General features: G+C 52.6%; 1 protein-coding gene across 3 annotated transcripts; it reads right to left on the minus strand.

Moving 5' to 3' along the window:
• Window positions 1-1,123: 1,123 nt before the first annotated feature.
• On the minus strand, window positions 1,124-20,687 carry WDR4 (WDR4 tRNA N7-guanosine methyltransferase non-catalytic subunit). Of its 3 annotated transcripts, XM_055414615.2 has the most exons (11): window positions 20,066-20,683; window positions 18,461-18,526; window positions 17,051-17,194; window positions 13,233-13,389; window positions 12,613-12,725; window positions 10,495-10,555; window positions 5,522-5,620; window positions 4,754-4,818; window positions 3,796-3,979; window positions 2,607-2,676; window positions 1,124-2,009 (listed from the first exon to the last, which is right to left on the minus strand). In XM_055414615.2, exons 1-11 carry the CDS (start codon window positions 20,290-20,292, stop codon window positions 1,813-1,815), a joined length of 1,383 nt encoding a protein of 460 aa, XP_055270590.2. In that variant the 5' UTR covers window positions 20,293-20,683; the 3' UTR covers window positions 1,124-1,812. The 3 variants fall into 3 exon arrangements, with proteins under 3 accessions (XP_055270590.2, XP_088690779.1, XP_055270599.2); XM_088834653.1 differs by lacking the exon at window positions 17,051-17,194 and having other exon boundaries at window positions 20,066-20,684; XM_055414624.2 differs by lacking the exons at window positions 12,613-12,725; window positions 13,233-13,389 and having other exon boundaries at window positions 20,066-20,687.
• Window positions 20,688-27,725: the final 7,038 nt, after the last annotated feature.

Raw genomic sequence — 27,725 nt, forward strand, 5'->3', positions numbered from 1 at the left:
TGCTGCTATACATCTGAGCCTCCCTGCAAGAGGCCGGCCTCAGACATCTCCGGGGCTGGGCACTGGGGTTTCAGAGACGCCCATGCCACCACCTATCGGTCCTCAGGGACCAAAAGGAACATGGTGAAATCAACCAGCTCACTGATAACACAAATTTAACAGGGACCTTAAGGGGACAGACCACCTCTCTGAATGGCCAGAACATAAGTAGTTCAGCCTGTGCAAGCAACCCCCTCAACTCAGCTGCTGCAGCCCTAGAGCCGGCGCTGAGCACCCCAATCGAGCAGGCGTGGTTGTGACCCGATGAGATTTTACTGGTGGACACCCATAGATTGAAACATTTTTCTTTTGACTTTTTTCAACCATTTAAAAACCTAACAACTATGCTTGCCTCAGAGACCACAGAAAACTGGGCAACCAGCAGGTTGTGGCTCACAGGCCAGTCTGCTGGCCCCCACCTTACACCAAGACGCCAACAAGAGGGACCTCCCAGCAGCTCAGCGGTTAGGACTCTAAGCTTCACTGCCGAGGTCTCGGGTTCAATCCCCGGACAGGGAACAAGATCCCAAAACAGGCACGGTCAAAAATAAAGACACCAACAAGAACAAACAAATGTCTCCTAAAACCAAGAATTCAGAGCATATTAGGAATGAATACTCCCTATCAGGACCACAGCCAAGGCACCCCACCACCCCTGCAGGTTCACCCTCTCTCTGCCAACTGACTACCCTGCCTGAGTCGGACGGGGCCCAGGGGGTACAGGCTGAGCGAGTGTGTGTGTGTGTGTGTGCGCGCGCGCGTGCACTGCGGGGCAGGGGGCTGGGGGGGCGGTCCCTGATGTCCCCTGTGGGAAGCAACCCTGAGAGGTTTATAAAGAGTATTGTTTCCAGATCAGCGTTTAAATTAAAACAAGGCACTAAGGAACAATCTGAGCCTTTCAGGTTTTGATACACGAAGCCACCTGTGTCCAAAGCCCATGAAACCGCCCCCCATACCACCAAAACGGCTTTCTTCAAACCAAACAGGAAACGTTTCAATCACAAGGAACACACTCATCCCACACGGCTCTGCTCGATACACTCTGAAACCAGCTCCGTGTGTCCCTGTGCAATTTTCCAGAAGCTGCAGAAAAACTCATCTTTATTGATCAGGAATTAGCACACAGCTGGCTTTCCTGCTTTGCTGCAAGTGCACAGAGTCCAGATCAAAATCAAACATACACGTCCCCAGTCACCTCCCTGCGGAGTGAGTGAGTGTCCAGCCAGGGCACCTCAGTTCTCACACATCCGTGAACAGGCCTGTCTCCAACGCTGGCGACGAGCTCTCCTCGCTCCATGGGGCCCGAGTGCCGGCAGCCAGTATTCACTCCTCTTGGGCTAACAGCCCAGGGGCACACTGCCGCCTGCTGGACAGCACGGCAGACCATCCAGAAGGGCAAGCGGAGAACAGCGTGAGTATCCACTGCGCTGCTGGAAAGACGTCAACCCCCAGGCTCCTGACAGGAAGCCCGCTGCACTGCGGGACGAGCAGGAAGGACGCGCGCCAGGCCCGTGGGTGGTCACCCTCCAAGGGGGAGGGAGGTGCTGGGTGTACTTACTACTCTCACGCAGTGTCTCCAGTGATGCTGACCCGCAGCACAGCTTTGGGGACAGAAAGTTCTAGAGTCCATGGTCCCGTCCAGCTGCCCAGCAAGGCCCCAGGGGTCCGCTGAGCCGGGATGGACCTCACCACCGCCCAGCCCAAGGAAGTCAGGGAGCTGCGGGTGGGAGGGGAGAGGGCAGCACTGTGCCTCCCCGAGGGGCACCCCAAGTGCTAGGACGAGCAGCCCCGCGCCAACGCCCCTGCCCTCATCTTCTTGGCCGGCCCACTGGGCCCGGGGGGCGGGGCCCGGCGCCGCTTCTTCTCCAGCTGCTGCTGCAGCCGCTGCTCCTTCTTCCTCAGGTAAGCGGTCATGTTGTCACAGGCGGCCTTGTAGAGGCTGCTGAAGCCACTGTCCATGCCAGCACAGCCTGCGTGGGAGGGATGAAACCGGGGCAACGCCAGGCGTGAGTGCAGACGGGGACCCCAGGCTCCACCTCTAAGGAGGACTGGTGGGCCCTCCTGCAGCAGGGAATGAACTCGGCGACCACCCAGGACTCATGGACCTTGGGGCCTCCTCGAGCACTGCCCCCAGAACTCCCACCTCCTGACGGCCACGCCTGGCTGCACCGAGGACTCGCTTCTCACAGGACACGGGGTCCCTGGAAGACCAGGTGCAGGGGCCGAGGCTGCATCTTGTTGGCACCTGACCCGGGGTGTCCTCTGGCCACAGGAAAGGGGAGACACGCGGCCCCCTGTCCAGCAACCTGCAGGGACCTGAACCCTGCCAACCAAGCGGCCCGGATGTAGGCCCCACTGACATTAACTCGAGACGAGGGCAGCGCTTCTCTAAGGGGACTGACCAGCCCTGCCTCACGGCGCTCGCCTGCCCTGCAAGGGACACACACCCCACAGGCCCCACATCCTCATCCCAAGAAGCGGACCCCTGTTGGGTACTGTGCTCTCGGACCTGCTATGGCCACAGCGGAACGTGACCCCGGAAAAGCAGACCAAGGACTAGTGCTCACCTTCCAACATGGCCCAGTTGACGCGAACATGAGCACAGACCCTCTTTAACTCAGCACTTTCAGGAGCAGACTGAGGAGATGAACGGAGAGCATTTATCAGACAGAGGACAGAAACCCCTAGGCTGCTGCACCGGCCCGGGAGAGCCCTGCCCTCCACACCCCAAGGAGGCAGCAAGGCCGTCCACCCGGCCCGTCCAGCACAGCAGTGACCGCAGCTCGTCACACAGGCCCGGGAGAGCCCTGCCCTCCACACCCCAAGGAGGCAGCAAGGCCGTCCACCCGGCCCGTCCAGCACAGCAGTGACCGCAGCTCGTCACACAGGCCCGGGAGAGCCCTGCCCTCCACACCCCAAGGAGGCAGCAAGGCCGTCCACCCAGCCCGTCCAGCACAGCAGTGACCGCAGCTCGTCACACAGGCCCGGGAGAGCCCTGCCCTCCACACCCCAAGGAGGCAGCAAGGCCGTCCACCCGGCCCGTCCAGCACAGCAGTGACCGCAGCTCGTCACACAGGCCCGGGAGAGCCCTGCCCACCACACCCCAAGGAGGCAGCAAGGCCGTCCACCCGGCCCGTCCAGCACAGCAGTGACCGCAGCTCGTCACACAGAGCCGGGGATGCGCACTGCCGGCTCATCACGGGTGACTCTAAAGGTGCCCAGAACCTGGCAGGCACAGGCCAGGCACTGGCTCACCCCTACTGTTCAGATAAAAACACCTGAACAAGCTGCTGGGCGGCCCTGAGCACTCGACAAGGACACACAAGTGTGCAGAGAGCTCTATGAGCGTCCCCAGCCCCTGACCGTGGCTCCTGGTGAGCCACAGGCCAGGCGAGAGGTGACACACAGGCCCACCCAGGCCACCTGCAAGCACAGGGCCCCTCGGTATCCAGTGGACCTGAGGTGCAAGACTGTGCTAAGGCTGCAAGAATGAAAGATGCCCACCCAGGACCCCCAAGCTGTGGGCTCTTCTCCTAAAGAGACATGTTACCAGGACAGTCACAGGGAAAAGGTACCAACAATAGCAACATCCCCCAAAACGCCAGTGTAGACACGAGACACTGGAGAACCCAGCAGGCACCCCAGCTCCCTGTCCCTCCGGGACACAGCCTCTGGCATGGACGTGATCAGACTGAAAGGGGCTGCAGCCATCTCCCCTCTTCCCAGCTCGGGGCATAGCAGGGTCCAGCCCCTTACCTGCCACTGGCCACCCACGGGCCTGAAGAGCACAAGGGGGTCCTCCTGGCAGTCTTGCAGGACCCACAGCCCATGGCCCTCCTCGAAGGCGGCGTCCCACACCCGGTGCTGGAAAGTCAGCAGCTGCTTTGGAACCAGCTGTCGCTGGGCAGCATCCAGCTGGAAGATGTAGACCACAGGCAGCCTGCCAGGAGAGAGGGGACGGTGAGGACAGTGCCCGTGGCCCCAGGGATGCTCGGCCCACCAATGTCTCAGCTGCCACCTCATGAGTCCCCAAGCACCCAGCCACTCCTGCATCCCTGCCCCCAGGAGCTGTGACCTCACCAAGGTTCCTGTAAGTCTTGGAACAGCTAATTACACATCCAGGATGAAACCGTGCAGAGGAGACAGCCGCTCCACCCACTGAGCAACGCATGGACCCCGGGCGGTGAGCTCAGCCCCCCACCCCCAGCCCAGGCAGCATTTTACCCTCTAATCCTGCATCTTCCTTTCTAATATGAGCTCAGATGCTGACCCCAGGGTGCTCATCAGGACAGGTGAGAAGGTGGGAGGCCCCCCAACCCCCTTCCCAGCACGTGGACAATGCTCAGGAGGGCACAGCTGGGTGACTGTGCTCCCCACGCTCGCCTCGCCTGCACTGCAGCCCCCAGGGTCTCCCGTGTTGAGCTGGGCCCTAGTGGGGTGGACGCTACCACAGCTGACCAAGAACCGGGGTTCCAGCTGCACAACGGGCCAGCCAGAGGCCAGGGCTGCCTGCACACTGGCGGGCACCAGCAGCGCGTGCGATGCTGGCGTACAGGAAGGAACCCGCCCCTGCTGCAGCAGCGGGGCTCAGAGAGTCACGGTTACGGCGGGGCAAGGCCGAGCCAGAGGCCCCTTTCTTGTCCCCCAGCCTCCTCCCACCCTCATGGGCCTGTAGGAACCAGGAGCGACGCCACGTCCACATGGGCTCACTCACCCGTCACACGAGAGCGCCACGCAGTCCTCTTGGCTCCAGTAAGTGATCCTGGACACAGCAAACCTCTGGAAGGAAAAGCAGCAGCCTCAGTGACATCAGCTGGCCGGCACTGGACTCTGGCTGCCCTGCTCTAACTTCAGGCAACACTGCAGGACAGACAGTCCCCGTGTGTGGTCCACCACGGCAAGAGAAGACCCTGCAGGACTATCCAGACCCCGGGGAGGGCACAGTTCACAGGAAGCTCTGACACACGGGCCTCACGGAGCCTGTGCAGCGTCTCCAAGGTCAACGGAACTGGTCAGAAAGGAGGGCAGAGAGCACACAGGGAAGAAAAGGGGACTATACCCACGGACAGTATGTACGTGAGCATCCACAGGTCCTGGCAGAGGAAGCACCTGCGGTCAGAGCCAGGAGGAGCAAAAAGGACGCGGTGGGGCCACACACGGCTCTCAGAGCAGGTTGGGGGGCGGCTCTGGGCTCACGCAGGTACAGCCAGGCCCAGCATCGGGAACCGCTCACTCCAGTCCCCTCTATGCCCTGCCTCTCCTCACCATCCGGGGGTGTCAGGAGGTTGAGGAGGGCACGGCTGTGAAGAAGGCAGTGGTACACACAGGCCTCTGTTGGCCACGGCTCCAATGGGGGCACCGTGGCAGCAGGAACCCAAGGGGGAGTCTGCACTGACAGCAAAAAACTTCTCCAACGAAAAAGGAATTTTTTCCACAGGATCCCAGCAGCCAGAGAGACCCCGAGACAAACGTGTGGGGTTACCTTGTCACTCCAGGGCTCCGTGGGATCCTGCAGGCTGGTCAGGGGACAACAGTGTAACTCACGGCCACTTCGGTACTCCCAGAGCCTCAGGGTGCAGTCCTGCAGACACCAGGGACGGTTAGCGCCCAGTGGGGCATCCAGGCTTCACCAGGTCATGGGGACGATAACATGGAGGCAGCGGCCAGCGCACCTCTCCCAGTTAAAGGCTTTTTGCTTAGTGAGAACTGCAAAGCATCACACAGACCAGTAAGAACACATGGGGGACCCCACACAGCTAAATGGGAAAGGACACAAGACACCCTGTTGTGCTGGGGGTCAAAGATGAGGCCTGCTGCACTCGGGCTGGGACTGCAGTGCACACACACGCATGCACACACGCGTGCGCACACACACGGTTCCATCAATGTGCATGCATCCGCACACAGAGAAACATGTGAGGCCCATGAGCACTGAGAACGATCCACGTTACTGCTCAGGAATGGGTGCAAAAAGGACGTCCATTTGTTACCCATGAGAGTGTCAACTGGTACAGCCTGATATGAGCTCCAAAAATAACATAAACGCAAAAAAAGGGTTTACCAGGAGCAAGATAAGCGTGCCCATTTGTAGTCACCACAGTACTGGAAGCCCTAGCCAGAGCAATCCGACAAGAAAAACAGAGGAATCCAACTGGAAAGGAAGAAGTGAAACCGCCACTGCTTGCAGACGATGTGGTTTTCTTTACAGAAAACCCTGAAGACTCCAGCGAAAACTACCAGAGATAATAACTAACAAAGTTTCAGGGTACCAAATCAATGCTCAAAACTCTGCTGAGTTCCTACACAGAAACAACAAAGTAAAAGAGAAAAATTAAGAAAACAACCCCACACACAATTGTATCAAGAATACAATACCCAGGAATAAATTTAACCAGGGACGTATAAGGCCTGTACTCAGAAAAGTAGAAGACATTGCCGAGAGAAACCAAAGACATGAACAAATGGACTATTTATGCTCATGGACAAGAGTTAACATTGTTAAAATGTCCATCATTAACTAAAACTGAACATTTAACCTGACCCCTACCAAAATGACAATGACATTTTCCACAGACATTAAACAACAACAACAAAAAAAATCCTAAAATGTATATGAAAATCACAAGAGACCTGAAGAGCCAAAGCAATCTTGAGGAAGAATGATAAAGGGGAAGGGTGTCACACTCCCTGATTCCGAGCTACACTGTAAAACTACAATAATCAAAACAGTATGGTAATGGCAGAAAAGCAGGCACACGTTATCAGTGGGACAGAACTGAAAGCCCAGAAACAAACCCAGGCACATATGAACAATCTACAACAAAGGAGCGAAGAACGTACAACAGAGAAAGGACAGTCTCTGCAATAAAATGTGGAGAAAACGGTCACGTGCGAAAGGACAGAACGGAACCACAATCGCACACCATGCAGAAAAATGAACTTAAAATGGGTTAAAGGCAAATGTAAGACCCGAAGCCATAAGAAGAAAATACGGGCCGTATGCTCTGACACTGGTCTCAGCAAGACCTTTCCAAATAAAATTCCTCAGGTAAAGGAAATAGAAGCAAAAATATATCAAACTACATCAAAAAAGCTTCTGCACAGCAAAAGAAACGACAGACAGAACCACCACCAAACAAATGGGAGAAGATATTTGCAAATCATACACCTGGTAAGTGGTTATGTCCAAAGCAGACAAGGAACTCAATTAACTCAACAACCTTTCAACCTTTACAGATGGGAAGAGGATACGAACAGACATTTTTCTAAATAAAGACATACGGACGGCCAACATGCACAGGCAAAGACACCCAACACCCCCAATCATAAGGGAAATGCAGATCAAAACCACAGTGAGACTGCACCCCATGTGTGCCAGAAGGGCTGCTATCGAAAAGACAACAAATGTCAGATGTTGGTGAAGACGCAGACAGAAGGGACCCCGTGTACCAATGGCAGGAATGGAGGCTGGTCCAGCCACTGTGGGAAACACTATGGAGGCCTCTCAAGAAATCAGAGCCACCAAATGAGCCAGCAATCTCACTCCTGAGGAGAAAACAGAAACACTACTTTGAAAAGATGTATGCACCCTTATAAATAACGCACTGCTGCATTATTTGCAACAGCCAAGGGATAGAAACTAAGAGCCCATCAACAGACAAAAGTGGTACACACACACACACAAGCACGGCATGCACGAGAACATCACCCAACCATAAAAAAGGAATGAAATCTTGCCATTTGCAACAAAACCATGGATAGACCTAGAGAGTATCACGTCAAGTAAAATAAATCGGGTGGAGAAAGACAAATGCCATTATGATTTCACTCCTTAAGTGGGACATAAAAAATAAATCAAACAATAACACACACACGGATTCAAAGAACAGAGTAGTGGTGACCAGAGGGGAAGGCAAGATGAGTGCAGGGGGTCACCTGAATGGGACTGCAATGCATGGAAACTAAACTGCTGGTGTGAGCGCGCTGCAGAGTGTGCAGAAGTCAAAATGCAACGCTGTGCACGTGAAACCTAGGTGTCATAAACTATCACCTCAGTAAAGTAAGAAAGAGAGGGTAACCTTAAGAAATACCTGCTGCAGCACTCATCGCGAGACAGCAGGACAGAACCAAACCTCTACAGAGACGCTCCGGACGGCGAGCGAGATGCAGCCGCGTGCACGCTGGCATCCGACGAGGCCTGGCGCCCAGCTCGGACACCCGGGCACCAGACATCGAGGAAAACTCGAAAGATGAGTGACACACCGGTGGGGGGTTGGGGGACACACACAGGAAAATCCCTTAAAAACCCCACCGTCACACCACCTCAGGGACTGCAAAGGTCTGCACGCAGGATGCAAGAGCGGGGCTGTGAGGAAAAATGTTCCAAGGATGAGAGCAGAGACTAACACTCCCGCAGAAAGACAGAGCAGAACAGGGAGCAGGAACACACGAAAAGAAACATAAAAGGAAAAGAGAGAAAGAGACGAGAGGGCCAGTGCCCGCCTGATACAGGTTCCGGGAAAAGTGGGGTGAGGGCGGCTCCAGAGGCAGGAACCCAAAGCCCCCAGGTGCAGAACTGAGATTCAGAAAGAGCGAGCCACAGACCATGCAGCCATTTTCAGGGGCCCCTGCGAGCCCCTCTCACCCCGCTCCTTCCTTCTCCACACTATGGGGTGAGAAGGCCCCCAAACGTCCAGAAGGGTGATCAGACATCACACAGGGAACGCAGGCTCAATGGCCTCGGACTTCAGAAAACAAGCAGGCTGGGTGAAAACCAAGCAAACCAAACACCAGACAGAAAACCCTGGAGCTCGACCACCTGACCTGCAGGGAAACCCTGGACAGAGACCCATCCACCTGCCCGACCACTGAGAGTGGGGGGGCGGGCAGAGGGCACCTCCCGCACCTTCAGAAACCTGCCCCACGACGTGCGCCCTCAAACGGGGGCTGCCTGCGCTTGTTTCCTGTGCGGCCTGGAAGCACCGGCCGAAAAGGACACAGCTGAGGTCCCCCAGGGCTGGCCTCGGCAGGGGGACAGGGGGATAGTGTGGGTTTCCATTCGAAGCCTGAGAGCAGTGTCTGGCTTTTCACATAAACACACAAACTGCAGTTCACAGCGTGCAGGGCACACACCACACACACCATTCCTGGGCCAGGATGACCAGTGAGGAGGCGGGGCAGGAACCCAGGATGTGAGGGGGTGGCAGGCAGGCCCCCAGGATGGCCAGTGCCAGAACTCCTGCATTTCTTTGAAAAGGAGTAGAAGCACGATGCTGGATGTGGTAAAGCTGAGCAACCAGACCAAAGGCGGTCAGTACACTTCTCTGTGCATGTGAGTACTCTCCTTTATTATAAGAGGCTTACAACAAAACCCACAGAAGCCAGCTACCACTGGGAACTCCGGCATGTTTACTTTCTTCTTTACTCTCACAGGACCAGGCATAGCTTTCAAGAACAGGACTGCTGCTGCTGCTGCTAAGTCACTTCAGTCGTGTCCGACTCTGTGTGACCCCATAGACGGAAGCCCACCAGGCTCCCCCATCCCTGGGATTCTCCAGGCAAGAACACTGGAGTGGGTTGCCATTTCCTTCTCCAATGTGTGAAAGTGAAAAGTGAAAGTGAAGTCGCTCAGTCGTGTCCGACCCATAGCGACCCCACGGACTGCAGCCTACCAGCCTCCTCCATCCATGGGATTTTTTAGGCAAGAGTACTGGACAAGAGAACAGAAATGTAAAAACCGACAGAAACCACACGTGGAGAAGGAAATAGGGCGTGGTCGCCACCCGGAAGGGCTGCCTGTAGCGGGTCCATGAGGCGCCCCCAGTCCTCCCCAGGCCCCCGAGTTGCAGAAAACGCTAAAGGGGTGGAGAGGCAAAGGTGAAAGGCTGTGGGCAGAGCTTCTATAGAGAAAGAAAGACTCAGACGCTGTCAGTAACCAGACCTGCGGGCTGCTTGGCAATCCCGAGAGGAAGGTGCCCCCAGTCACCCAGCTGTTAAGGCTTCGGGCCCCGGCAGCTGTCCTCACTGGTCACTCTTCCCCCACGGCCAAGTGCATGGCCTTCTCCACGCACTCACACACGACAGAAGGGTCAGGGAGAAGGGCCGAGCGCATCGGCACCGGGACAGAACCAGGTCCTTCTAGGATTCAGAAAGGCCCATCGACAAAACTCTTTAACTGAGATCACGATGCTGGAAGGACCCCTCAGACCAGAATGCACACACTGCTGTTCTAGTGCAGGGCGCACACAGGCACACAGCCTGAAGCAGGGAGCTAGCCAGTCAGCTCCACAGGGAGCCACAAGCGCCACCTAGTGGGCGGCCGCTCAAGAAACGCACACGCTGACCTCACACCACAGCTGGGAGCCAAAGCCAGGCTGCTCACAGCGGGCCCACCCCAGCCAGGGTACCCCCGCCCTGTCGCCCACTGGGGGTGCACGGGGGGAGCGGAGCACTTACCCCAGAGGACGATAAGAGCAGCTCGGGGTGGTTGGGCACCACGAAGATGCGGCTCACAAACCTACAGGGGAGAAGCAGAGGTGCTGCTGTGACTCTGTCCGGCCCGTATCCTTGGACCCGGACCCCAAGAGAAACCACGCGGAGCAACATGACTGTGTGCAGAGAGTGCGTATCACTCCGGGTCGCGCTTGCTAGGAAGGCCCCAGAGGGCCCGCCCTACTGAGAAGCTGCCCCAGGGCACACACTTCAATGGGGTCCGAGATGCCAGGGCGGGGGTGGGGGCAGCGGACGGGGAGGGGCACCACTGATCACCAGCCAGAGTCGCACTCACTGCGCCGCACCTGAGCAGCCCACTCCCCCAGAGAGCAGCTCCCAGCCCGGGAGGGGCCGAGGTGCCTGCTGTGTTCCCATCTCTAACATGATCTAGCACTCGGGCGCCTGGGGACCCCTGGACAAGGAGGGACCCCCATGGCTCCCTACATCCACCAGTCCCCCTCCCAGCCACCTGGAGCCTCACCCTGGCCTGGGCCAGTCCTCCTCCCCAGGACTGCCTTCCCCAAAGGCCCTCCAAAAGGAACAAAAGTACATGCTGAATTTGACCTGTGTTTATCGCAACAGCGTGACCATGACATCGGGTATGGGCCATCTCAACAGGAAATGGGCGGAAACTGCAGTTTCCAGGGCCTTAACCAAGGGTGACAACTGGTCATTCACTCATTGAAACACCCACTGAGCACATACTGTGTGCCAGGCACCGTGCCAAGGGCTGCAGACAGCAAGGAGCAAGCCTGACGAAGACCCTGCCCCCAGGGGGCAGGGGACTGGGTGGGCTGGGGAGAGACAGGCCCAGGCCAGGCACCCCTGGGGGTCAGCACTGGCGCGGAATGGCCCATCCAGCCCCAACGCGAGCCACCAAGGGCAGCTTACCTTCGCCGGTAACCCCACTTTCAATAAACAGACTCTGGTAAGATTAACTCTAACACTAGGTTTTTGCCTTAACTCATCATCTCCACCTGCATCAATGTAACTGATTAGTGACCAGCTGTTTTCACACTGCTCTTTCATAGCCTTTGGAATCCCCTGTTCACACTAATGGCACACCTCACTCCACACCTGGTGGCTCATGGCTCTGAACCTGACAGCAAAGGCTGAGAAAAAAGAACGGGGGCGGGGGGGCAGGCATTCTCGGGGGGTTCCTGAGAGCGCAGAGGAATGAAAGAGGGGCCGAGCCACAGAAGAACATGCCCTTCTGAGGCAGAGTGTGCCCCGCTGGGGCAGGCAGGGCACAGCAGAGACGGGGGGTGGGGGTGGCGGGTCCTAGGAGTGACTCCGCTCTGAGGATGACAGCACGACAGAATACACTCACAAACCCAGCAAGCAGCGACCTTCAAGGCCAACATTTACGTTCCACTCAAAACCAAGGAGACAGCAGCAAGCTCAGAACTGAACCACCCCACCAGTCCCTCCTCCACCTCGTTACAACACTTGGGCCAATCCTACTGCTGTTCCTGCCCACAGACTGTCATCAGCCATTTGCCCAAAAAGATCGACAGTCTGCAGAAACGCCTCCCTCAGATCAACATCAAAGTCCACTCACTGAACGAGCGCTTGGGGGCCAGAAGACACCTGCGTGGACGAGGGAAATGACTGACGCATGTCCCTTGTCCCCTGACACCCACCCCCGCTGACCGTGGACCACTGCCTGGGGCTGCCGGGCCATCGACCCTGAGGAAGGATGTGCCTTCCAGAAACAAGCCCCGAGCCGTGTGGAAACCACGGATGACCTAACTGACCAGAGTGGCTGTTGGGGAAGGGCCTCCTGCGGGCAGCAAGGTCAGACAGTCTGCAGCGACGGCAAGCTGGGGACCGAGACCTGGATGCTACAGAGAAAACCTGGATGCTACCCAGAACACCTCCAGCAAACAGGTTCTCAAAGGGGAAGGAGGTTCTGAAAGTTCCATAGCCCTGGTACCAGGGGGTGAGCTGGACTGGGATCTCATCAGGTGGCGGGCCAGGCGCTAAGGCTGGTCACCTCCTCCCAGGGCGGGCGCCTCCCGTTTCACCACCAGCCTCCCCAGCTGAGAGCCAGAGCCTCCCTCTGCAGGGGGCAGGACTCACTCGGTGTGCCCCAGGCAGAAGGACTCGATGCTGTGCGGAGCTGCAGCCCAGCTCACCCGGATCTTCTCGTCCCGGTCAGCGGTGAGGACAAAGTGGTCGTCGGGGCTCACGGCCTGTGCACGCGGTGAGAAGGGCAGACCCGGTGGTCAGCACGCCGGCTCCCGCCCGACTTCCCCAGGCCTCAGCTCAGGTGTCCCCCAAGGGCCTCGGCTGTATCTGGATGCCCGGCATCGCCCACTCCCATCTTCCCACCCACTTTTCTGTCCTTCGTGTGTCCCCATGTCCAGCCAGTCACCAGGTCCGCCCCCTCTTCCCTACAGGGCCCCACGCCAGCCCAGCCGCCACCCCACTGCAGCCCAGCCCTCATGGGCCTCTCAGTGCCTGGGGGCGGGGGGCAGCTCCTGGCTGGGGGACTGGAGGACATCTGCTCTTCCCATACCCCTCCTCCTCGACTAGACCACCCTGCCGCCCCCTAACTCAACTGCCCTCCTTCACCTCGCTTCACCTTCTGAAAGCCCAACCCCCAGGTCTGCAGGGCTGCCCCTGCCACGGCAGAGGCCACACCGGCCCGCTCCTCACCCTGATCCCGACTGCAGCCAGTGAACCCACTGCCCACGCACCACATCCAGCAGCATCGACAGGTGTCCGAGTTCAAGCCTGCCGCCCCCATGCGGCTCCAGCACCGAGAAGGAATACACATCACCAGACTTGTCCGCCACCAGGATCTTCTCCTCAGAGGCCGTGAAGGTCAGGGCTGTGCATCTCCTCACCACGGTCCTACAAGGCCAGAGACGCCCGCGGTCAGCCTACAGGGGTTGGCACCAGGGCCACTGCTGACCTGCAAGCCACCTGACCAGCGGCTCCTGCCATGTGGCAGCTACCAAAAATGGTGCCAAAAACATAAAGTAACTGTGAGGATGCAAACAGAGCCAGAGCCTCAGACAAATCTACTTTCATGATGTTGTTTCTTCTCAACATGTACTAAGATATGGGTGGTGAGTATCTAAGTGTCTAACCCTCTCAATTAGCCTTGTGTTTAAAGACTGTCCTGATAGAATGCCCCCTGGCCTCTTTATACATGTGGGAGGTGACAAGGCCAGTTTCCTAAACACTAAACATGCTCTGGGCCGCAACCCAAACCATGGAGGACGCCCCTGCCCTCTGGCTTCCCACCCACCCACCGCTGGCGCTGCTGCCTGGACCAGGATCCTACAAGCACGACTTGTGCACAGCACCTGAGAACAGCAGGGTCCAACGCCGAGAGCCAACAGGGGACCCGCCACCAGCGACCCTCCACTGGAGGCATGTCACAGATTCAAACCCCTGATCCGTGACAGCCAGGAGGTGAGTCATGTCCACGAGCCACGAGGAACAAAACTAGAGCTATGCCGACACAGGCCGACCGCCCACTGCTCGTCCTGGGCCAGGGGTCATGGTATTTCTTCCTGCTGTCATTTTCCATTGTTTCTGCTGAGCGGTATCTTACATCAGACAGGTGCCATGCCACCGCTTCACACGCAAACACCTGCCATCTATCTACACACGAGGCTTCATCACAGAAGAGCCGGTCCTGGCTCTGTCATCACCGAGGGCTGCCAGGGACCCGCTGCCCCGTAAAGAGCTGACATCCGGGCTTCCTGGGTGGTCCGCTGGTTAAGAATCTGCCTTGCAACCCAAGGGACATGGGTTCCATCCCTGGTCCAGGAAGATCCCACATGTCTCAGAGCAAACAAGCCTGAGCACCACCAATTGCTGAAGCCCAAATGCCTCTGGAGCTCATGCTCTGCAACAAGAAAAGCCCCTGCAGTGAGAAGCTCATGCATGGCAAGTAGAGTAGCTGCCGCTTATCAAAACTAGAGAAAGTCCGCATGCAGCAATGAAGACCCAGCACAGCCAAATAAAATTTTTTTTTAAAGTAGAAGAAAAACAGCTGGCATCTATCCTGGCTCACAGCAGCTAGGACACCAAGTGTCAGCTTGAGACAGAAACTGAAGCTTAAAGGAACTACATTCCCCCCACAGGGACCATCAGACCCCTGCCCACCTCTTGAGAAGGGTGAGGGGAACGAGAATTGAGCGGGAGGCCCCACCTGGCCCAGGGGTGCTGCCAGGGGCTCGGCAGTCACTGGACCATCTCTGCTCCTCAACGCCAGTGCAGCCCCCTTGAGGAGGCGTAATGGGATCAACTCGGGGAAAGCAATGACAGAAAAAGGTAATCAGACTCCAGGCAGGATTAATCAGAATCTGCAGAGCTGATAAACAACTTCAAGGGACCCAGGCACAGCCCCAGCGGGGGTTGGGGGGAGACACATGATACAGCACCCTAGGGGGCACCGGCCCAGGACAGCCTCCAGCAGTAACGGGCTTGGGTCCCAAGAAGCTCGTCCACCCAGGGAGGAAGTGACTCCTCCAAAGCTGGTCCCCTCCCCATGGCAGCCCCACATCCGCACAGCCGCGGGACGCCATACCTCCTCCAGGTCCTTCGCCAGCCAGGGGCTTCCAGCTTTTCAGGCTAAACACATCCTGACATCAATTCCAGGATGCAGCTGAGCTGCACAGAGGGGGTTTGGAAGTTAAGGTTCAAGGGTGTCAGCTCGCAGGTAGGGGACAGGTCATCAGACAGGACTGTCGGGTGGGCTGGCCATGCCACCCCAACAGGAGGAATCTTGGGGTCACCATTTCCAGTCTCTGTGGGGACTGCAGTCTCAGCACTTCTCCTGCCTCCACAGAGTCACTGGGTTCACAGCCCAGGACCCTCTTCTCAGGCACCCCCCCAGCAACCTGTGTTCCCTCTTCCTTGCAAGGGCCAGAGAAAGGGCCCACTGGAGCCAGCTCTGAGCTGCAAAGGCCCTGGCTGGTCAAACGTGGATGAATTGGATGTCAGACGTACCAAGGGTGGGTGTTGTTCTGAGGGGTCCATCAGATCCCAAAGGGGTTTGTGCCCCAAAGGTAAAGCGCCCCCTACTGGATGATGTCTGCTGGACATGGGGGGGTGGGGGACTGTCCTCGCCTCGGTGATAAAACTAACCCTGCTCCCCTTCTCCAAAAGCAGCTTCACCAGTAACAGAGGGAAGGCGCTGAGCTCTAGGGAAATGCATGGAAAGAGCTGAAGTTCACCCTGGCCCCGCCCCTGACCCCACCCCTTACCCAGCAATCAATAGGACAGAGGCCCTGAAGTTTGTAATCTGGTTCCTTAACATCATAAAATTACATCACCTGTCTTCTAAACCACCTACTACAAGCACCTCCTACACAAAGTTACTCTGCTGATATCAACTTAAAAGCCAGAAGCACACATACAAGAAAAGCACCAGGTACCGAGACCACTAAGGTCTACAGCCCATGTTATTCAGGTCTCCTAAGGAGAAAACCCGCGACGTGGGACCTTCCCCTCAGCCCACACTCTCGGGGAGAGACCCGAGCATGCTCACAGGGACCAAGAACCCCCGCCCTGCCCTGCGCTCAAGGAGTCTTACCTAAACTCCCTCATTAACAAGCCCAATGCCACACGTACGCCTCCTCCCTCCCTCCTCAGACTCCTGTAGAACAGCCAGGGCACCCATGAGCCCCGGATGCTCACACTCTCGAGGGTAGGAGCTCTGGTATCAGGACCCAGGACTGTGGCAGGCTGCATGGACGCTCCTGTGTCCACATCCAGAGTGAGTCGCTACCCGCGGACACACACAGAAGGGACAACTCCCTCACGCGTTCGCCTTCTAGCAAGTCCAAAACGCAAGCTCGCCTCCAACTCGCACTCGAGCAGCAGGCCCTGCGCGTGGCCCCACACCTCCCCAAGAGGTCAGCGTTCCAACGAGGGACCCAAGGGTCAAGAGCCCAAAGAGTGGGCACAGGCCCTGTGGTGAAGACTCACCCTCGTCCACAGAGAGGCCAAGCCTGTAGCCTCACGGCCTCAGAGGAGGTGATCTCTAGGGGGGACTCCAAGTTCCAGGGGCAGAAACAGATGGTGAGGAAACTGTTGCCAGGGAAAGGCAGGTGACATCCTCTTCCATTAACACTGAGCCCCAGCCTTTCGGATACTCAAGTAAGTGCACCATCTTAAAAAAACTCACCAAGTGAAAACTGTGGCCCAGGCGCCTTACCTTACACAAAGCCCCCAACACTCTCAGGGGCTGGAGAAACAACACTGTTTGGAAGCAGATCGCCTGGTGGCCAGGAGCACAAACTCTGACCGGGCCCAGTTGAACTGAGTGACTGCTGGCCAGGGAGGAAGGGTGAGAACAATGCCCCCAGCCCACTCACCGGCCTGCTAAGAGACTTAAGTCAGCTAATACCAGCCTAGCACTCACAATAGCGCCCGCCACAGGGCTGGTACGGCGTGTTAACTATTGACGCTGTGGCTGCTATCACGACTGTTACTGGCATGCAAGGGTAAGTTGTGCGTTCAACATCGTTAACAGTTCAACGTTAGCATTTCATACCTGACACTCAGACATTGCCATGGGTTTGTACGGAAAAGAATCAGACGCTTACTGTCATCAGTTAAAACAAAATAGCTGCCAGACTTGGAGAAGGTGGACGCCAGAACAGTGTCACTCCCCTGATCCACGGGCTGTCCGTCCTCCCTGAGAAAGAGAGGAGGCAGGTCAGGCCTTACCTGAGCAACTGAAGCTGTGCCGTTCAGGCTGGTCCTGTGTGATTATAATGCGAACAGAGGTAGGAAGTGCAATGAGGATCGTGTAGTCAGGATACGAGACATATTGAGGGACATGGAGAAGATCAAGACCACTCTAATTTTAAGGAGTGCAGCAAATACAGAAAAGCCTCTCAGCATACACACCAGATCCCAAGGGCTGAGCTGGAAAGACCCTCAGATCCTATGGACCATTCCCTCAAGGACATGAACTAATCCACAACTAGAGGCAGGGATCAAATCGTATTTTTTAAGAAAAGTGGGTCCCAAGTTCAATTCTTCTAAAGAAAACCACCATAGAGAAAGACCAAACAAACCTATGGTTACCAGAGGGGAAAATGGGTGAGAAAGGGATATGCTGGGAGATTGGAACGGACACACACACTGCTACAGGAGACCAGGCCTGGGTGTTCATTGGAAGGACTGATGCTGAAGCTGAAACTCCAATACTTGGGCCACCTCATGCGAAGAGCAAACTCACTGGAAAAGAGCCTGATGCTGGGAGGGATTGGGGGCGGGAGGAGAAGGGGACGACAGAGGATGAGATGGCTGCATGACATCACCGACTCGATGGACATGAGTTTGGCTAAACTCTGGGAGTTGGTGATGGACAGGGAGGCCTGGCGTGCTGTGATTCATGGGGTCACAAAGAGTTGGACACGACTGAGCGACTGAACTGATATATAAAACAGATAACTAATAAGGATCTGTTATAGAGCATAGGGAACTCTACTCAATACTCTGTGATGACCTATATGGGAAAAGAATCTAAAAACGAGTGGATATATATATATATATATGCATAACTGATTCACTTTGTTGTACACCCGAAACATGTTATAAATCAACTATACTCCAACAAAAAAAAATTTTTAAGACTACACTTTTCTTTTTTCAATTATCTAATTTCATACACCTGCTTTCAATGCATTTTAAATTGCCTGTTATTTCAAAGTACCAATAAAAATAGTTAATTACTGACAGAAACTAATTTGAAGTATTTTTAAGTTCTCATATTCTTAATGCCTAGTTTGAAAGTCAATAGCACATTTCTCTCTGCAGGTGGTCTCTGGTTTATCCACACAGGTGGGTAACAGAAATGAAGAATTCAGCAAATAAAACAATTTACTTCTCAGACTAAACAGTACCATTATTCAAACTATCAGTCAGCCCTGAAGAGGCTTCCCCACAATCTCACCCTTTATGTTCTTGTGACTTCTTTTCTGCAGCACTGCAATCATATATGAAGAGGCTGTCATCATCACTAAAGAAAAATAACAGCAATATTTTAAATGAAGCACTTTGTTCATTACAATACTCACTTAAAAAAAAAAAAAACCTGGATCAAAAAGTACTTGCATCCTCAGTAAGGATTTTCTCCACAAGAACTTGACTCCATAAGATATTTCAGGGAACAGCTAAGGAGCTTTAATTTGCTGAACCTATTTGTATCTGCTACACATAACTGTCATGGTCTGTCCATAAAAATCAGTTAAGTGAAATAAATGAGGACAAAAACTCAACAGGAATATACCACTCTTTAACAACTAGAAAATCAGCGCATGATGGCTATGTTACTCAGTTTTCAGTGAGCCTTATGCACCCAAGTTTAAAACTTGGGGTACTTGTTTAGAAAAATCTTATCTGCTCCAGAAAAGCTCCAGTGCCTGCCAAGCGCTTACCAGTATAGAAGCCACCCACATTCCCTACCAGGCCCTAAGCTCCCCCCAACCCCCGCCACTCCAATGCCTGGCACAGACATCCCAAACTAATTTATAGCCTTTAAAGTGACTGCAGCCAAACTCTTTTCATATGGAGCACTGCAGTGTAGGATGCGCAGCAGTCGTCCAAGTCAGAAACCTTGCCAGCCAGCCACGAGGCTTCCTCAAAAGGTGTGAACTGAATCAACCAGATGGAGTCTAATTTTCTCATATCTCACTGTGGCATGTGCTAGATTTCATAAGGCTCTAAAATAAAATAACCTGGGACAGACAACAGGCTTGTGAATAAATTTGTTAACTCTAGACTTAACATCTTATTGAATCTCTGAAACCAAACTCTGAACAAAGAACACAGCGCACATTTACATTTTACAGCCACAGTGTCTGTCTCAAGTTTGGGAGAATCAAAACTACCCTGGGAAAGGAAATACGGGGCCGAAACTGGCCACTGCTAATATTCAAGAGGTTTCTGGATCAAGAAACAAACATAAACATTCCGGGACGATAAGGGGCGTAAAATTAGAGAAAGCAAAAGGAAGACCTTACAAAGAGCCACTAAGAAGAGAGCGGTTGTGGTTCTGGGGGTACCCTCCAGCAAGGAGGTGTCAGGTAAGACCCTCGCCCCGAAAGGCAAGCAAAGCGGGGTCAAGGGATGTGGAAGCAGGCAGCGACGCATAGAGAGGGAGGCGAGTGCAGGAGCGCGACGAACGTGGTCCCCGGGAGTAAACCCCTCTCCCCAAGAGAGGCCAAGAGCTGTCTTCCTCCCACGCCCCAGAGAAGTGCGTCCCCCGGACCCCGCAGAGCCGGGAAGTGTCTGGAGCGGAACCGGCAAAGAACGCCGCAGGCCCGCCGCTGAGGGAGCGGGGCCCTGGGCAGGTATTGGGAGAAGGGCAGGGAGAGCGGACATTCCGCGGCGCAGGCACGCAGCCGGGGTCAAGTGGCACCGGAGAGCTCACAGGCAGCAGCAGGGCTCCCTAGGGTCACCCCAAGGCAGGTGCAGCCCGGCGGGACGGGAGAACCGGAATCTTAAGGCCCTGGCGCACGACCGCAACCTGGGATTCTGCTCCAGAACGACCCCTCACCTGCTCGAAGTGGAGGTAGCAAGCAACCGGCTGCCGCCCCGAACCACCAGCGCATGCCCGCACAGCGCCAACCCCGCAGAACTCGCCATGTGCCCGCCCAACGCGCCTCCACCCACGTGCGCCGTCCAGCGCCTCTTCCGGCCGGCGCTGGTCAGTGACGTCAGGCGTAGACGCCGCGAGGTGGCGTCGTCCCGGCTCGCTCCCGCGCGCGAGCCGGCGGCGGGCATGCGCAGAAGGTGTTCTCTCCAGTCGGCAGTCCGGCGTTCGCGCGTTGTGGGGTCGGTTACTGATCAGTTTTGTCCGAAGGGAATCCGCTTGCTTGTTTAGTGTTCGTTTCTTCCTCCAGACTGCATAGAGTCAGTTCTGGATCTTTCTCGCGCTGTGGCTAGGCCACTTGGCCGGTCTGGTACCTACTTGGTCCTTCAAGAACTGAGAGGGTCTGAGTTCGCACCTAGGTCCCGAACGTGGTATCCGAGTAGGGCGCAGAGCTGAAGTCGCCGGATGAGAGCTGAGCCAGACACACCCGAAGAGCAAACTGCTGAACGACTATTTTTTAACACAAGATAGGGCTCTTTTCCAGTGCTTTTAATGCTCACGGCGTGGCAGCACCAGCACCAGTTTGCTGGATGCTTTCTTGGGACTCTCCACCCCCATCTTCCTCATTGGTCGTCTGATCGCGGAAATCCTCCTGGACGCCCCATCTCCCCGTGTCCATGGCCTCCGCCGCGGCACAGACCAGAGCAACCCCTCTGCTCTCTGTTCTCACGTCCGCGCTTGTCCCCACCCCCATCCCCGCAGATCCACATTGCATACTAGAACCAAAGAGACGTTTTAGAGCGCAGTTCCAATCACCTCATCCTCCTGCTTAAAATCAATCAACAAGTGGCTTCTTATTGTTCTCGGTGCGGAAAACGAATCCTGATCTTGCATCATGAGACGGCCTGTTGTCTGGCTCCTACCTACCCTGCAGGCTCATTCCCTCCCAGGTCTGCTTCATCCTCAGCGCTCTACACATGACTGTCGTTCAGGTTCATTGGCACAGTGATCACAGCAACCACAGGACTTTAGCACACGCTAGTCTTTTCACCTGAAACATTCTCTCCACACCCCATCTCTATTCTCCTAGTTAATTCCAGACACCCAGTTTCACTCCAGTGGAGTTAACACTTAATCAAGGAAGCCTTTCCTGACTTTTCATTCTTTATATGCACTACACCCATGATAATCTGCTTAGTATCTTGTATCTAGACTACAAATGCCACGAAGGCAGGGACTGATGCTGACTCAATTGGCAGGTTGCCAGTGCACCAGCTTGCACCACAAAATCTGGCATGAAGTCAATGCTCGATCAATATTTGCTAAGTAAATAAATGGAACAGCTAATTGTCTTACGTGTGCTAAGTTGCTGAGTTGTGTCTGACTCTTTATGATGCCATGGACTGTAGCCAGAGAGGTTCCTCTGTCCATGGGACTTCCCAGGCAAGAATACTGGAGTGGGTTGCCATTTCCTTCTCCAGAGAGCTTCCTGACCCAGGGATCGAACCCACATCTCCTTCGTTGCAGGCAGATTCTTTACCACTGAGCTACCAGCGAACCCCAGTTGTCTTAAAGGATCAGCTATTTCTGCATTAAGTGAAGGAATTATGATAGGCATGAGGCATAGAAAACTATGACTGATTCAAGTCCCACCTCTGGATTGATTCAAGTTTGAACTTATACCCAGACTTAAAGGTGGCTGTTGTTGACAAAGCAAAACGCCTGAGGAAAGCCATTCTTCCTGAAAGGCAGTAAGGTAAAAGGAGCTTGTACCCTTTCGGGCCATGCTTTTCTCTGGTTATATGCACAAGAGTAGGATTGCAGGATCATATGGTAGCTCTGTTTTTAGTTTTTTAAGGAACCTCTGTACTGTTCCCACACCCAAGTGTTCACTGCAGCAAAGTTTACAATCACCAAGACACGGAAGCAGCTTAAATGTCCATCAACAGAGGAATGGATAGACAAGATGTGGTACATATACACAATGAATATTATTAAGCCATTAAAAAGAATAAAATAATGCCATTTGAAGCGACACGGATGGATCCAGAGATGAGCGAAGTAAGTCAGAGAGAGATAATATATCACTTATATGTGGAATCTTTAAAAAATGATACAAATGAACTTATACAAAACAAAACCAGACTTCTAGACTTAGAGAATGAACTTACAGTTACCAGGCGGGGAGGGTGGGGGGAGGGAAAGTTAGGGAGTTTGGGGTTGACGTGTACACACTGCTACATTTAAAATGGATAAGCAACAAGAATCTACTGTATAGCACTGGGAACTCTGCTCAATATTATATAACAACCTAAATGGGAAAGGAATTTGAAAAAGAACACATACAGGTATCTGTATAACAGAATCACTTTGCTGTACACCTGAAACAAAAACAACATTGTTAATCAACTATACTTCAACATAAAATTAAAAGTTTTACAAAATACAATATTTTATAAAAGTGGAGGGGGCTCTCATGGAGGCAGAAGATGGAAGAGAGTCTGTGTATCACAGAACGGAGAACACAAGGGCTGGAGGAAGGGGAGAGAAGGAGAGGCAGGCACAAACCAGAGAGCAATAAGGAGACCATTGCGAGGGAGCTTCAGTGAGAGGCTGACACTGGGCAGTAACCACAGGAAGCAAGAACTTCACAGTGTTTCTGAAAATGAATCTGCTATAAACATCCTTTCTACTCGGCTAACCTAGGCTGCACAGTCAAAGTCCATGGCCTGGGGTATTTTTCAGGCATGCAGGTGAATTTACAGTTTCTCTTCTGGGTGGGATAACAATACCAAGACCAGAGATGGCCAGCCAGTCATCACCAGGCTCACAAGCGAATTAAACTTTTCTTACAACTATGGCTTACATCTTCCTAAATGTTCTATAACACATATTCTTACAAATACAATTAAATGTCATTTGCATACTTAAACTGATAGTGAAGCTTCATTATCTTCATATGGTAGGCTACAACCATTAGAAATAATTACAGTTTTATGGAGCTACAGTATAATTGGAGACCAAACTTTAAGAGGAATCCTGCATTATATCAGAAAACTCAGAGCATGTATAAATGAAAACTTAAGATCTGTGTTTGATCATCAGATGAGAAGAAAACTTAATCATTATGATCTTTTTGAGATGATAAATCACTTGCATCACACTTTGAATTTGAATAGTATCAATACTTGTGCCAATAAGACTTATTTTTCTCAAGATTTTTTAAGTCAAATTTCATAAACTGTACCCTACTTTTCATTTTCAGTTCAGTTGCTCAGTCGTGTACAACTCTTTGTGACCCTATGGACTGCAGCATGCCAGGCTTCCCTGTCCATCACCACTCCCAGGGCTTCCTCAAACTCATGTCCACTGAGTCGGTGATGCCATCCAACCATCTCATCCTCTGTCGTCCCCTTCTCCTCCTGCCTTCAGTCTTTCCCAGCATCAGGGTCTTTTCTAATGAGTCAGTTCTTTGCATCAGCTGACCAAAGGATTGGAGCTTCAGCTTCAGCATCAGTCCTTCCAATGAATATTCAGGACTGATTTCCTTTAGGATGGACTGGTTTGGTCTCCTTGATGTCCAAGGGACAGGCAAGAGTCTTCTTCAACACCACAGCTCAAAAGCATCAATTCTTCAGCTTTCTTTATGGTCCAATTCCCACATCCACACATGACTACTGGAAAAACCACAGCTTTGACTATATGGACCTTTGTCAGCAAAGTAATCTCTGCTTTTTAACATGCTGTCTAGGTTTGTCATAGCTTTTCTTCCAAGGAGCAAGTGTCTATTAATTTCATGGCTGCCATGATTTTGGAGCCCAAGAAAATAAAGTCTCTCACTGTTTCCCCATCTATTTGCCATGAAGTGATGGGACCAGATGACATGATCTTAGTTTCTTGAATGTAGTTTTAAGCCAACTTTTCACTCTCCTCTTTCACTTTCATCAAGAGGCTCTTCAGTTCCTCGTTCCTCTTCATTTTCTGCCATAGGGTGGTGTCACCTGCATATCTGAGGTTATTAATATTTCTCCTGGAAATCTTGGTTCCAGCTTGTGCTTCATCCACTCTGGCATTTTGCATGATGTACTCTATATATAAGTTAAATAAGCAAGGTGACAATATACAGCCTTGACGTACTCCTTTCCCAATCTGGAAACAGTCTGTTGTTCCATGTCCAGTTCTAACTGCTGCTTCTTGACCTACATACATGTTTCTCAGGAGGCAGGTAAGATGGTCAGGTATTCCCATCTCTTGAAGCATTTTCCACAGTTTGTTGTGATCCACACAGTCAAAGGCTTTGGCATAGTCAATGAAGCAGAGGTAGATATTTTTCTGGAATTCTCTGGCTTTTTCTATGATCCAGCGGATGTTGGCAATTTGATCTCCAGTTCCTTTGCCTTTTCTAAATTCAGAACATCTGAAATTTGAACCCTCATTTGGAGAATTTTGAGCATGACTGTACTAGTGTGTGAGATGAATGCAATTGTGCAGTAGTTTGAATATTCTTCAGCACTGCCTTTCTTTGGGATTAGAATGAAAACTGACCTTTTCCAGTCCTGTGGCCACTGCTGAGTTTTCCAAATTTGCTGGCATATTGAGTGCAGCACTTTCACAGCATCATCTTTTAGGATTTGAAATAGCTCCACTGGAATTCCATCACCTCCAATAGCTTTGTTCATAGTGATTCTTCCTAAGGTCCATTTGACTTTGCACTCCAGGATGTCTGGCTCTAGGTGACGGATCACATCCTCTTGGTTATGTGGGTTATTAAGATCTTTTTTGTATAGTTCTTCTGTGCATTCTTGCCACCTATTTTTAATATCTTCTGCTTCTGTTAGGTCCATACTTTTTAATTTTAATCAAGCCCAATTGAAAGGTTTTTCAGCTTATTTTCACACTCTTTTCTTTTTCGTCTCTTATGGTGCTACTTATATTTATTTTATTGTATGCTATCTGATGTTCAGTTCAGTTCAGTCGCTCAGTCGTGTCCGACTCTTTGCGACCCCATGAATCACAGCATGCCAGGCCTCCCTATAATGTGTGTCTATAAGGGTACTGTTTTAAGTGGCTTTTATCATTATTGCTGATTTTAAGTAAACTGTAATTTTCAGCATTAATATGATGCCTGAATATTTTACTATCTAATTTTTCTAGCATATTACCCAAAACTCACTACTCAAATTTCACTTCTGGATAATTTGGCTTTTTTTTTAATTAATTTCTTAATGTGGCTAAATTATAACCAAGTTTTACTTCTCTGAAATTTATAAAACAATGAGGGCATATTAATCATTTACTGTATGGATCAAAATGGAGTATAATTTAGTTTTCTACCATCTCTTGTGGTAATTCCCTCAAAAAAGTTAGCAGTGTTATTAGTAACTATATTCAAACTGTGATGCTGGAGATGACTCTTGAGTGTCCCTTGCACTCAAGGAGATCCTAAAGGAAATCAGTCCTGAATATTCATTGGAAGGACTGATGCTGAAGCTCCAATCCTTTGGCCACCTAATGTGAAGAGCTGACTCACTGAAAAAGACCCCGATGCTGAGAAAGATTGAGGGCAGAGAAGAGGGCAGCAGAGGATGAGATGGTTAGATAGCATCACTGACTCAATAGACAAGAATTTCAGCAAACTCTGGGAGACAGGAGAGCCTGGCATGCTGTAGTTCATGGGGTTGCAAAGAGTCAGACACAACTTAGCAACTGAACAACAACAACAAATCCATTATCCATTACCATAATACATAACAAACACAAAATTGGACAGCCTAGAACAGTAAGCATTTATTTAGGTCATGTTTCCGTAGGTTCCCCATTTGGGCTGGCCTTTGTTGGGAGATTCTTCTGGTGTTTATGCCTTGGCTCATGTGTCTGTGGCCTGCCTCCTGGTTGGAAGAGAGAACTGGGTGGTCTAGGATGGCCTGGGCGGCTCATCTCTACTCTTCCTGGCCTCTTATCCACCAGAAGAATGCTGGGGCTTTCTACGTGGCAGGTACAATGGAGAAAAGGCCCACAAAGCTTCACAAGGCCCAGAGCTGAAGCTGCCACACTGTTACTTCTGATATTCTGTTGGACAAAGCAAGTCACAAGGGCAGCAAGATCCAAGGGGTGGGAGGGATGAATCCCCCTCCTAATGAGAGGGGCTGTAAAGTCACATCACAAGAGCCTGGATAGAGGGAAGAGTGGAGAACCAAGGCCAGTTTTCAGTCAAATCTGCCACAGTCCACTCTTTGGCCTCAATTGTTCACATCCCTGCAACTGAGGAAGTCTCACCTCCTCCCAAGATCCCTCAAGGTCTCATCTGGGTCCCAGCACTAGGTTTAAAGTCCAGGGTATCGTGATCTATACTAGGTCGGATGTTGGTCCTTAGGTGTGGCTGCTCTTGGTCCAGAGACCCGCAGACTACAAACAGGAGTGATCTGTCCCCCACGCCCAACACATAGAAGCAAAACGAGGAAGGATAGCCAGGATAAATGCTTCCATTTGACAAGGGGAGGAGTGGGATGCACAGAGCATTTGCTGGTCCACAGCAATTCTGAAATCACCAGGAAAATGACCACAGGACACAGGGACAGGAAGTGTTCCCTGAGTCAGCAAGTTCCACTTACTGCGAGGGTTCCCCATGCTGTAACCCAACAAGACTTTCATATCTGCCCTCCTGGATATCCCTCCTTTTCCAGCATCTTTTTGGTCACTTTGGAAAATGTGCCCTTTGAGCAGCTGTCTTAAACTAAGCCTGCCTTTAGCAAGTTGGGAGTCCAGAGGCCTTTTTCCCCTTTAAACTGTCCACTTCCCTTAGGCCAGCAGGTGGTGCTTTGTTCCAGTGAAAGTGAAAGTTGCTCAGTCGTGTTCCACTCTTTGCGATCCCGTGTACTGTCCAGTCCATAGAACTCTCCAGGCCAGAATACTGGACTGGGTAGCCTTTCCGTTCTCCAGGGGATCTTCCCAACCCAGGGACTGAATCCAGGTCTCCTGCATCACAGGCAGATTCTTTACCAGCTGAGCCATAAGGGAAGCCCAAGAATACTGGAGTGGGTAGTTTATCCCTTTTCCAGCGAATCTTCCCGACCCAGGAATAAAACCGGGGTCTCCTGCATTGCAGGCAGATTCTTTACCAACTGAGCTATTCCATCGTGTCCAACTCTTTGCAACCTCATGGACTGTAGCCCACCAGGCTCTGTCCATGGGATTCTCCAGGCAAGAATACTGGAGTGGGTTGCCATTTCTACTCCCTAAAAAGTTTGTAGGGATGTCAGCAATGGGGCTGAATAAAGTATCTTCACTGTGTCCCCCAACTCAACAACAAAAATTTAGTATCCATTCAGAGACAAAAGCGCTGTTGTAAAAACTGGGATCCAGTACTATATGCCATGGAACCAGGCAAGTCTTGTCCACCCAGGTCTCAGGTAATAGACATTCAGACCTCAGTCCCAGCTGTGGGATCTTCAGTAGCCTATGGCCTCTTGACCATGGTCTGGGAGCCACGGAAAACACTGCCTTAAACAATCACCCATGAAAAACAGCTTTTGTAGGACTCCAGGTTTCCAGTGAATGAGTTCCGGCCCATAATTAGAGCGAATAAATGTATGTTTCGAAGACATGGACAAGGTAACAGAAGCAG

The sequence above is a fragment of the Moschus berezovskii genome, chromosome 1 (genome assembly GCF_049115385.1).
Source record: "Moschus berezovskii isolate FMDL1 chromosome 1, NW_MosBer_1.0, whole genome shotgun sequence".
Taxonomy (NCBI): domain Eukaryota; kingdom Metazoa; phylum Chordata; class Mammalia; order Artiodactyla; family Moschidae; genus Moschus; species Moschus berezovskii.